We start from the raw sequence: 11,747 nt of genomic DNA on the forward strand, positions 1-11,747 counted from the left end.
ACGTTTATTAGCTTAAAATCATTTATTTGGCTCAAATATCAGAGGAGCTTCTCTTGTATTTACAGCTCATGTTTGCATGTGTAACTAGTTACATTTACTCAGTTACTTGAAAAAAATTATTACACTTTTTACTTTTAGTTGAATAATATTTTTATAAAGTGTTATTCACTGTAACATGAGTAAAAGGTCTGAATAATTTCCACACTGAGTGAAAATTCAATGAAAGAAGAAAAACGTAGGAGAAACAAACAACTGGCAAACAATCACCTTGTTCTTTTTTATTTTTTCTACCTCCTTTTTCCATTATTCCTTTTTTTTATTTCTTTTTCTTTCCCTTTTTTTCTTATTCTCCTCCTTTCTTTCTCTTCAGCTTTCTTTTCTTTCTTATTTTATTTGTTTTTCTTATTTCTTTTTTCCTTTCTTCCTTTTTTCTCCTCTCCCTGTTCTAACTTACAGTATTTGAAGACTATAAGCATAATATTTTTTTAAATAATTTGTAAAAGTGCTGAATGATTATGTTACCTGGTAATCATATCATTTATTTGTATTAATTTGTTTAAAAATCATTTTAGTCCATAAAATACCAAAATTTGGACATAACTTTAGATTTTTGTCGGTTTGATGACATCATTTTTAAATATTATACCAGACAGTTCTGAACTGATTTATTGTAACTTATAAATCAAAGTTTCCTGGTGGAGGATCAGTGATTAAATTAGAAAGAATCCATTTTGTATCCTTCAGATTATTTCTCCTCTTTTAGCTGCAGGGTCGTTTTCACTGTGAGAGGAAAATGTTTGTCTGCAGCAGCAGCTGGAGAACAACAGTCGCGTCTCTGTGAGCTGCAGCTGACGGTCCGGTCAGTCACCAGAATGAAGCAGTGGTGTTCAAACTGCAGCGCACGGGCCACTTTCAGCCCTTTGGATTATTTTCTGGGGCCCTCAGTCACAGTCCAACAAGTCAGATGTTTTCTTAAACCTCAATTTTCAGTTCAGCTGAGAGGAATCAGATATTTACTTTCCGACTGATGACCGCTCTTTTTAAAATCTCAATGTTAACAATATATTTTAGTTGGAAATTTCAAATAAAACACAGATGAAGAGATGAAATATATTAGGTGATTTCCTGAGGAATTTTGAACTATAAACCCAAAGTGAAACAAATCAGTTCCATGTTTCTGGATGTCTGCAGAAACACAAAGCCTTCATACGAGAGCAGAGCCAGTTTCTCCCACTCACAGACTGACAGTCCGGCCTCTCCCTAAACAAACCCACTCAGATCTGACGACATCAAAACCCTGAACTTCTCCTGCCAAATTCAGGCCTATTCGACCACCAGCAGCGCAGTCGCAACGTTTTACCACATGGGCCGAAATCACGGAGTGAAAAATACAAGAAAAAAGTAAAGCAAAAAAAAAAAATAAGCTCAACAGAAAGTCAGACAGTGATTAAATTACTTTGGGCTTGATAGAAAAAAAATATTCTCAGTTATAAAAACAGGATTTGGGTCACTTTGTTTCAAATGTTTGCTATTTTAAGGCAAGTTTATTAAGCAAAATTCAGATGCTGCAGGTTTTTGTTTCTTCCATTTTGATCTCAGCTGCCTCTAAAAACAACATTAAAACATATATATAAAAAAAACATTAAAAAAGAAAAACACAAGTTTGGAGAATATATTCATGTTTTTAGGTGTCTGGAAATCGAGTCACAACATTGCTGTTACCTTGCAAACGCAGCTAAACTCTGCCCTGCTACCTAGCAACCAAGCCAGAGCTCCAGAACATTTGGTCAGCTGGCATTACCATTCTATTGGCTGTACAATGGCTGGTGGAAAAGACAAGTGTTTTGACTTACGATCAAGAAATTACCCACTGTGTTCTTGTTGGTTGTGCAGGAGGCTCCACTTCGGCTTTTCAGAGACGTAGCTATAAAATTTGGCATCTGTTTGCAGCCATTTTCAAGTGTGAGTGCAAACGCAGAGTTAGGGGGACGTGGCCTGCAGCAGCTTGACTTTATTATTCGAAAACCTTCTTCCTAAAAACATAAATACTTTATGTCGTATTAAAAACTGAGGTCTCAGTTCGAGTGCAGTGAAATCTGACTGGAGACTACTCAAAAAGCAGGAAGTGAACTACAGTGCAGGGCATTCTGGGTAAACACAACCAAAACAAACAGTGGGAGAAATGACTTGTGGTCTTTTACCGTAGACTTTGAAGAAATCTTACAACCGCTTCTTTTTTTTGTTTCCATTTTGTGAAGGAAGTTGTGCTCAATGTCTAGAGACAGGTTTTCCTGTCGTTTCCTCCAGTTGCTCTCGGTGCAGCGCCCCCACAGGCGAGGAGGTGAACAGGTTTTTCCAATTAGTTTGCTTAATTTGACACAGTGCAGTGAGAACAAATGAACCGTACCAGCTGAAAATGTAACAAAAACCACAGTTTTGGAGCAAAGTCCACTGGACTATCAGGTGTAAAAATAAAAACCCAGTTGGAGCAGAACTTGGATCAGGAATTAGTGCAGATAAAGGCAGGCAGCAGCAGAGTGGTTGTTTCAGAGGAGGAGGGTTCTGAACACTGCGGGTCTTTGTGGTCCGGTGGACAAAGAGCTGCTGAGACCTCTGCGGGTCACAGCCAAACAGACCGACACCGAGCCGGACTCTCCACAACAACTGCTTCACTTCAGCTGCGACATGAAGCGCTGCCTCGGGCTGGTTCTGCTGCTCTGGTCCGGGATGCTGCATGAGGGTGAGTGGACCTGGACCCGGCAGAACTTGAGCTTTAGAGAGAGAGAGAAACAAACTGCAGAGAAGGAAAGAAAAATATTCATATTAGTTAAACATTCCTGCTTTTAGTTCTGGATCAACTAACTTTATGTGATTTTGTCTCTAAGCCATGAAGATTCACACATTTCTGATTTGGAAGTTGAGAAAAACACAAAATCTTATCAAGTATTTTATCTCGTTGTTCCTGGAGGCATCTTTAAGGGATCTTTACACACTTGAATTGAGACAAAACTAACAAAATTAACTTTTCAGCAAGATACAGGAACTTGTTTTAAGTCATCAATTCATTAATACTGATTTTAAAAAGTCAATATTTTGACTGTTTTCACTCCTAAAGAAAGTTTTAGTTAAAGGGAAAAGGTGTGTGAGCGAAGCGGCTTCACACCTGGCTCAGGTAAACCAGTTCTGTCTGGAGGAATGAGATGAAATCCCAGCAAAACCAAAAGAGTTAGCAGCAGCGATCTTCCTCCTGACTCTCTGCGCCTCTTCTTCAGGTTCTGGGCTTCGCTGCTACAGGTGTGCCGATTACACGGGCCGCTGCGAGAACGTGCAGGAGTGCACATTCGAAGACTCGTGCATCTCTCTGAACGATCAAGGTCGGTTTAACTGGACTTACACAAACATTCATACCAAAGAGCCTGAGATGTGGGACCTGAGATTTCAGGGTTTTGGAGACTTCTCTCAGCATTTTGCAGTCTGCTTTAAAGGTGAACTTGTTTAAATAACCAGACCTGGGCTCTTCTGCAATGTTTTACCCTCTTAAAATCCTTTATCAGACAGATAAGCTTCTTCAATTCATTTTCTTCAAATAGCTTTTTAGATCATACTTCTTCACTCTCACTTCGCAAATATTTGAAATTTAGCCCTTCAACATCATATTAAGGCCATTGTAAATAGAATATAAAGTGTAAATTTCAGCCAACAACTCAGAAATTTTGAGATATTAAAAATTTTCTAGAAATAAATTGGAAATTTCTGAGTTTGAAAAGCTGCCAGATTTGACTTTTGAGACTCAGAAAATTTGCAAAAGTAAAACATTTGTGACTTTCAAAACTCAAATGTTTCCAAGTTTCTCCTACAAAATTTCTGGAATTGATATTAAAACTTCTGATTATTTTCTGGCAAATTTTAAAGATACGCCGTCAGACAAACCTCCACCACAATGTTCCCATCAGGATTTTATGACTTTTATTTCCTTTTTTGTCTTGTTATGTTGAAGTTTGATATTCGGACTCTGCCCAGGTTCTCAGGTTCTCAGGTGTTGTGTGTTGCAGGTGGGAAGACGATCCGGCAGTGTATCCGGTACACAGAGTGCGACGTGTCCCGCCTCTCCCAGATGTTCCCGTCCATCTCCAGATTCACGTACAGATGCTGCAACAGTAACCTGTGTAACTCGGGCTCCACGGCCCCCGCAGCCGGCCCGGTCCTGGTTCTGCTCTGGTCCCTAGTGAGCCTTTGGTGGTTCTGGTTCTGAATCGCTGCAGCTGTTCTGGATATAAATGTTAGCTTGAACTAATCTGTGGCTCGCTGGTTGTTTTCAGGCTCCTGCGGCTCCTCAGGTCTCTTCTGTAAATCTGATTTTACTCATTTAAAATGTGATTTTCTGTTGGTTTAGCAGGAAATAAAATGTTCTGGCTTTTGAATTCTTTTTTTTGTCTGGATCTTGGGAACATGATGATGTTGCAAGTCAAATTAGGTCAATCAGGGATTTTTCTAAGGTGCTGAATTGAGGCCATAAAGTTTTTTTCCCAAAAATGTTTAAGCTGAAAAAAGATTGAAATGTAAAATAAAATTGCATCTGAAAATAAAGAGATCTGAAGCAGAGAAAAAAATAAATATGAAAAGTAGCTTGGAACTTTTTTTTACTAAAAAAATTTTGATGTGAAAAATAAATTGAAAATAAAAATATCTGAAACTTCAGGAAAACATATTTAAAATAGCTTTGAAATTCTTTTAATTTCAATTTTTTCATCATTAAAATAGTTTTCAAGTTTAAAATTTTTTTTTTCACTCAAAAAAACAAAAATTTGAGCAATTTTTTTGTCCCCAATTTAGCTCCAAACCAGGCTCCTGAATTACATTTAAAGGACTTTATCCACAATTCTATTAATTCTGGTGGTAAAAAACATTTCAATACCAACAAATGTTTTTTTAAACTTCCATGATATTTTAGTGATTAAGGTTCTTCCATATGTCTGCGTTGACCTTTGCTCCACTCTGACCAGTCATTACTTCACCCACTAAGGCCTGGACTTAGTAGGTGACCTTTCAACAGAACTTTCGTTCAAAAATCCTGAACTACAAGAAGAGGCAGCTGCGCCCCCTGCTGGACAAACATCTGATCTTTGGATCGAGTTTGCATTTGGGCCTTTGTTTCATTATTTTCACCATCAAGATGTTGCATTGCTCTCTCTAAAAAAAACAAAAACAAAAAAACTGCTCGATTACAACTGTCCTCTAATCTCCCTTAAAACTTTATTTCTGTATGGAAGTCCATTCCTGCCAGGGAAAAACGACAACAACAATAGGAAGTCAGAATTTCAACTTTCAAATATATAAGTTTGAGATATAAAGCTATAATTTCAAATGGATTGATCTCAAGACGACTTACTTTAAAGTGGATAAATGACACAAATAAGGTGAAGAAAAAAAATACAAAACTGATTTATTTCAACATTATAAATAACAAGAAGAGTGAAGATTATTTTTAATCTACTGAGAGGTAAAATATCCAGAGCTGTTCTCTGAATGTCCTTTATGTATTCAGTAAATAATCTGGATATGTCAGAGCCATCAATAATTTACAGAAACAAGAGAAAAGCACCACAAAACACGACAAATCAACAATAAAACGGTTAAAGGTGATCTATTATGCTTCCTTGAACAGGTTAGGATACAAAACATGAACATTTAATTGTTTGAAAAACGGACTGCAGTGCTGCTGGGGTTGCTAGGTAAACCAAGCATGTCTCTTTGGTCCTTGTGGGTCTTAGAGGATGTTTGAACTTTGAACAGCTGGAATGAATCTAAAGTTAAAGACACACATAAGTCTGAACACACTGAATCAGGAATCAGTTCTGTTCGTTCAGTCGCTCACGTCTCCGGGTCCCTCCTCCTCAACCTGCCGTCCAATCACCTCCAGCTGCACTTTCTTCTTCTGCCCCTTCTGCTCCGCGTCTTTCTCCTGCTTCTCTGATTGGGCGTACCACGGCTGGGGGGCGGAGCCGTCGCAGGCGCGCCCTCCTCTGCGGAAACCCCCCCTGCCGGCTCTGACCAGCCCCCAGCCCTGCAGGTGAGTCTCGGACGTCCCCTCCTGGACGCCGCGGGTCTGGTCCAGCTCCTTGGCGCTGAGCGACGACATCCGGACCGGGACCGTGTTTCCGAACTTGGAGTAGTCCACGCAGTAGCGGCCGTCTTCCTCGGTGATGATGGAGACGAAGCGCCGCCCCCACAGGATCTCCTCGGGGGTGTAGGAGGTGCGAGCCTGCATGGTGATGCCCGTCGTCTCCACCACACCTGGAAGAAGGAAAATATCAGAATCGGTTTGTAGAAACAGATATAAACCCCCCAATGCTGCATCAGAACCACGTGGGTCAGGAGTCTGCAACCCTTATGATACAAAGATCCAGTTTGCTCTCAGTGGAGCCACAAATATTACATGCAACAGTAAATCAGGGCCATTGGAGATATAATAAAAAGTAAGGAGTTAATTTCCGTCAAAAAAACTCAGAAATGTTCAAGAAAAAGAACTTTGTGATTTCTGAATTTGAAAAGTTGACATTTTGAGATTGATCTCAAAAATATTCTAGAAAAAACATGGGAATTTCTGAGTTAGAAATTTTCATCAATTTCCAAACGTCAACATTTTTCTACTTTTCAAACTCAGAAACCTCCATGATTTTTCTAGAAACTTTCTGAGATCTGAAGATTTCAGAATTTTTTTCTCCAAATGTTTCAACTTTTCAAACTTAAAGTCAAAAATTAGCTAAAAAAGCTGAGTTTGAAAACTCAAATGTCTTTGACTTTTAGAAAAAGCTACATTTTTTAGAAAATTATCTAGAAAAAAACATTGAAATTTTAGTTTGAAAAGTGGAAAATGGAAAACTTTTCAAACTGAGAAATTTGCTGAAAGTCAAGTTATTTTTATAAAATTTTTTTAGCTCAATCTAAAAATGTCAGATTTTTTCTTTTTCAGAAATTTTACTGCCTCTTTAAGAGCCATTGTGAAAGGTCCAAAGAGCCACTTGTGGCTTGGGAGCCTCGGGTTGTAGACCCTGGATGGACTGTGTCAGGTGGAACCGGGTCAGGGCGGGGCCTGACCTTCCAGGATGACGATGACCTCCAGGTCTACTGTGGCCAGGGACTGGGCGGACAGGTCGTACAGCGGACTCCCTCTCTCGATGGTGTGGCTGATGATCAGAGGAGAAACCAGGAAGATGCCGTTGCTCCTCAGAGGATTCTCCACCTGGATGTCCAGCTGGCACACCGGGATCACCTCCCCTTCAGTCGTCACGGTGCGCCGGATCACCTGCGGGGAAACAGCGGCGCGCCGATTAGCATCAGATCCCGTGTTGGTGATTCCGGAGGAGCTGACGTCTCACCTGCAGCTGCACGGTGGCGGAGATGATCATACTCTTCCTCAGGTCTCCGACTCGGAACATGAAGGTGGGTCGGCCGTTTCGAGTGGCGATGACGGCGTTCCTGGAGAAGATGAGCGTCTCCGCCCTCCGGTTGGCCTGCGCCGTCTTCATGAAGACGCAGCCGAGCATCACGGCGTTGATGATCAGGCCCAGGATGTTCTGGATGATCAGCGTGATGATGGCGACGGGACACTCCTCTGTCACCATCCTGCCGCCGAATCCGATGGTCACCTGGAGAGCGTTACCAAATAAGGATTAGATCAGAGGCGAATTAGATTAAAATTAGTTTAATTTGAATTATTAACGTCTGCTCCACTATATTTTAGTGTTGTAGTTTGACCACCATCCAGCAGAGGGCGCTGCTAGTCATTGTCACAACATCTTTCATTTACTCATGTGCTGTGAAAGTGGGAATGTGAATAAGTTAAACTTTATGGAATAAAATTTTAACATTCTTTCAAGAGCAAACAGGCGATACTTCTACATTTCATCAATGAATTGTAGTCGATCATTAAGATCAATCAGCTTTAGATGACCTCATTAGTCGATATCTTGCAGCAGCAGAGGTGCTCACCTGGACTTCGATGGAGAAGAGGAAGGCTGAAGTGAAGGAGTGGATGGCGGTGACGCAGGGCACCCGACCCGGGTCGTTGTCTGGGTCACGGGGCTCCAGGTCTCCGTGAGCGAAGGCCAGGAGCCACCAGACCATCGCGAAGAGCATCCAGGAGCAGAGGAAGGCCGAGGTGAAGATGAGGAGGGAGTGCTGCCACTTCAGGTCCACCATGGTGGTGAAGACGTCCTGCAGGAAGCGACCCTGTGAGAGGAAACAACGAGAGAACATCAAAACATGGCTGACCTCTGACCCAGCTTCTTTGTCATCATGTGCTGTTGGAGGAGGGTGGAGAGTCATCATTTAGCAGAAACACAATGAAACGGAGGAAAATCAGGGCAAAAATGTGCAGAGGAATGAGGTTCTGGTTAACATCAGTCCTGTTGATGGACTGAAGCTCAAACCTCCATTACTAAAGTTACAGTCAAAAATTACTGGCAGCAATTTCACTTATGTAGCCTGTAAAGAGAGAAAAATGGGGATTCGTTTTTTAAAGTCGTATTTTCACCATGTATTTATAAATGTTAGTTTCAAACAAAATATTTAGTTAGAAACTATATTTTAGTTAAAATAAAATAGTTATTTTGCAAACTACATATATAGATCCAAACTAAATCTTTAGATTGAAACAAAATTTTAAGTTAGCAGCTTCAAGCTAGATGTAGAGTGAAGCTAAATGTTTAGCTTGAGCAAAATTTTTAGCTTTCAGCTAAATGTTTGGCTTGAGATAAATTTTCCATTTGCAACCCAAAGATTTAGTTTACAAAGCTACTAAATATCCACTTAGTAAGCTCAATATCTAGTTTGCAAATTAAATATTTAGGTTCAAACTAAATCATTAGCTTGAAATTAAATTTTAAGTTAGTCTCTTCAGTCTAGACATGTAGAGACTGGAACTAAATGTTTAGCTTTCTAATGAAGTAGTTAGTTTAGAGCTAAATATTTAGCTTGCGCTAAGCTTTCAGTTTGCAAGTTAAATATTTTGTTTGTAAAGCTACTATGTGGGCGACGTGGGCAACCATCCAGGGTGGCATCATGTGGTGGGGCGCCATAAGGGCAGTTCACTCAGAACACCAAACGGACCAGGACCGCTTCTGCATTGAGTCCAATTTAGTTGCATCTTTATAACAAACTATTATTATCATGATTTTAGAAATACGTGAACCATTTTCACCAGAACCGACTCGCATCCTGGGTCCACATCTAAACACGGAAACGGACTCGGCCCGTCTACCTGCTCCCTGATGTTCTTGTGAGCCACGTTGCAGGATCCAGTTTTGGTGATGAAGCGAGCGCGCAGGGACCTGGTCCGGGTGCGGTTCAGCTGGTTCTGGTCCTCGGCCAGCCGGGTCAGCAGGAACCCGTCCGGCAGGAGGCCCTTCCGGGCCAACATGGTGCTACAGCAACAGAACAACATGCAATGTTTCCTTCGTCTGATTGGACAAAAGATCTTCAAAAGCAAGTTTTTAAAACAGTTTTCTGGCACAAAAACATTTTTTCTTTTTTATTAAATGTTCAGGTTTGGTTTAATAAGCCGTGTTACTAAAATGAAACAGTTGAATTAAAGCAGAAATAACTCATGAGCTGCTCGGTTCTGGATCTCTTTTCCTTTATGACATTAATCAATGTGAACCCAACCTGCAGCGTGTCACTTCCTGAAACATCCAGAACCGAACCCTCTGACCTCATTAATCACAGAAAGGTTACAGTAATGATTATTCTATTGATTAATCAGTTTTAAAAAATTGGCACCTTCTGCAGGTGTGTCAACCACTTCAGCCTCTTTTTACACAATATTAGAAATAAAAGATGCAAATAAGCAAATAATTCAATTACTTTTTAAATAAGAAAATAATTTAAACAGCGTTTATTTAGCTTCAGATGTGTTTAGGATCTACTGGTCCTAAATGCATCTATTGGTCTATTCATTTGTTGATTTATTTTTTATTAATTATTGGATATCAAAAGTTGCATAATATATTTTTTTGTTTTTTAGCAGAACTTGGACCAGGTGAAACTAAAACTGACACTTGAGTTCTGGGTAGAACAGATTTAGAGGTAAAGAAAGTTTTTAAATTGAAAAGCAAAATGTAAATATTTTGTGTGCAGTTTTGACTTAATTTACTGCTCTGAGGGTTTTTTTGTTTAATCCAAGAGACACTTTTATTTCAATATCTATTATTTTAATATCTGAAGGAGCAATTGGCTCTCCCTGGCCTGATGCAGGAAGAGTAAATAAGGTCACAGGGATCCGCTTTCTGCTGCCGCTTCAGAATATTTCTGTTTTGTTGTGTTTCTGTTTTTAGGATCTGATCTGTTTTTAGGTTTTCCCATATTTACCTGGTGGATCCTGGAAAATCCTGGAAAAATCGGCGACAAGGAGGAAACGACGATCAGGTTAACGCGACTCCTTCACCGGGACACGTCGTTTCACCTTCATCCCCATCCTCATCATCATTGGGTAGATAAACATCCGCACCTGCAGACGCGCGCACTGGACTCCGAGCGCGCGCGCACACAGAGAGCTGCGACGTCACGTGGTTTCACCTGTTGAGGTGGGAAACGGATCAAAGGTTTTCAGGACGTGATCCGCGACACGGACTCCATCATTCCCATCAGGATGTTCTGGGACAGGGAGAACCGAGTCAGGGTGGAACAGGTGGGAGCACAGCTTCCGGTTCCACCCTTCAAAATAAGACAACACGCAGTTTTTTTCCTAAGGTCACAGAAGGATATATTCTATTTTTATTCGTAAATGTAAAAATATCAGTTGTTTTACCAACATGATAATAATAATAGTGATTTTAATGATTAATTTATTTATAATATATATAATATACCTGTTATTACAGGTCACGTTATTTTCTACTTTGTCTTTCACATTCTGACTTTTAAAAAACTATTTTCAATCTTTTATAGGTTCAGTTCTTCAAGACAAGAAAGAAATATATTTTTATGATTTTTCTTCTCACATCACTCACAAAACATCATCAAAAGCTTCTTTTAAACAATTTGTATTTTATTCATCATCCATCCACTTAAATGTTTATACTGCTTTTAAAACTCACAGTCTGAATTAAACGGTAAAATTTGATTTTTACCGTTTTTAATTGTGTGAATATTTTAAACTTGTGTGAAGAAGTTTCACACAAGTGAAATTTATTGTGTGAATATTATAATTGTGTGAATATTTTAAACTTGATTTTATTCTGCAGGATCCTAACAGGTTCACTGTGCAGAGACTTCCTGCAGCCTGCAGGGGGCAGCAGAGCACAGTTTAGAGGCCACAGAAAAATTTAAAGTCGTAATTTATCAGTTTTACCACCGAAGTTTGGACAAATTAACAACTTGATTGGTACGTTTGCATACAAGCTCCAGATCAGCCATCATATTATGATCATAAATTTTTAGCAGATTTATTCTGCTAAACAAGATATCCGTTCCCACTGAACTAATATCATTATGGACCACAAAGTCAAAAGGTATGCGTGACTAAGGTGGTCTTCACTTGTTTTGTCTACCAAAATTCAATAAACAAAAAGATAAATAAAAATCTATAAAATATTCAGTGTCTGATTATTGTGGTATTGACCAAAGAGATTTAACTTTAGCAATGCTTACTGACCTAAAAAAAAAAAAAGAAATGTGTAGTTGGATTTTATATCAGAAAATATTAGATACTATACATATATAAATAATTGTAATTAATATTTCTTTTT

General features: G+C 39.5%; 2 protein-coding genes across 2 annotated transcripts; one reads left to right on the top strand and one right to left on the bottom strand.

Moving 5' to 3' along the window:
- Positions 1–2,557: 2,557 nt before the first annotated feature.
- Positions 2,558–4,421, top strand: cd59 (CD59 molecule (CD59 blood group)). Its single transcript, XM_055033205.1, has 3 exons — positions 2,558–2,740; positions 3,273–3,374; positions 4,053–4,421. Exons 1-3 carry the CDS (start codon positions 2,686–2,688, stop codon positions 4,250–4,252), a joined length of 357 nt encoding a protein of 118 aa, XP_054889180.1. The 5' UTR covers positions 2,558–2,685; the 3' UTR covers positions 4,253–4,421.
- Positions 4,422–5,236: 815 nt separating this feature from the next.
- kcnj11l (potassium inwardly rectifying channel subfamily J member 11, like) lies at positions 5,237–10,667 on the bottom strand. The gene is made up of 6 exons (XM_055033178.1): positions 10,369–10,667; positions 9,263–9,425; positions 7,993–8,232; positions 7,380–7,649; positions 7,099–7,306; positions 5,237–6,294 (listed from the first exon to the last, which is right to left on the bottom strand). Exons 2-6 carry the CDS (start codon positions 9,419–9,421, stop codon positions 5,864–5,866), a joined length of 1,308 nt encoding a protein of 435 aa, XP_054889153.1. The 5' UTR covers positions 9,422–9,425; positions 10,369–10,667; the 3' UTR covers positions 5,237–5,863.
- Positions 10,668–11,747: the final 1,080 nt, after the last annotated feature.

Source organism: Poeciliopsis prolifica, unplaced genomic scaffold, assembly GCF_027474105.1.
Source record: "Poeciliopsis prolifica strain line A6 unplaced genomic scaffold, Auburn_PproV2 SCAFFOLD001, whole genome shotgun sequence".
NCBI classification, from domain to species: domain Eukaryota; kingdom Metazoa; phylum Chordata; class Actinopteri; order Cyprinodontiformes; family Poeciliidae; genus Poeciliopsis; species Poeciliopsis prolifica.

Bases quoted from the DNA above. Each gene is read 5' to 3' on its own strand.
- cd59 (XM_055033205.1), top strand. From the start codon at position 2,686: ATGAAGCGCTGCCTCGGGCTGGTTCTGCTGCTCTGGTCCGGGATGCTG. The intron at 2,741-3,272 runs GTGAGTGGACCT...CCTCTTCTTCAG, and splicing joins GTCCGGGATGCTGCATGAGG to GTTCTGGGCTTCGCTGCTAC. The intron at 3,375-4,052 runs GTCGGTTTAACT...TGTGTGTTGCAG, and splicing joins CATCTCTCTGAACGATCAAG to GTGGGAAGACGATCCGGCAG.
- kcnj11l (XM_055033178.1), bottom strand. From the start codon at position 9,421: ATGTTGGCCCGGAAGGGCCTCCTGCCGGACGGGTTCCTGCTGACCCGG. The intron at 7,650-7,992 runs GTGAGCACCTCT...AACGCTCTCCAG, and splicing joins TCTTCTCCATCGAAGTCCAG to GTGACCATCGGATTCGGCGG. The intron at 6,295-7,098 runs GTCAGGCCCCGC...TCCTTCTTCCAG, and splicing joins GGTCATCGTCATCCTGGAAG to GTGTGGTGGAGACGACGGGC.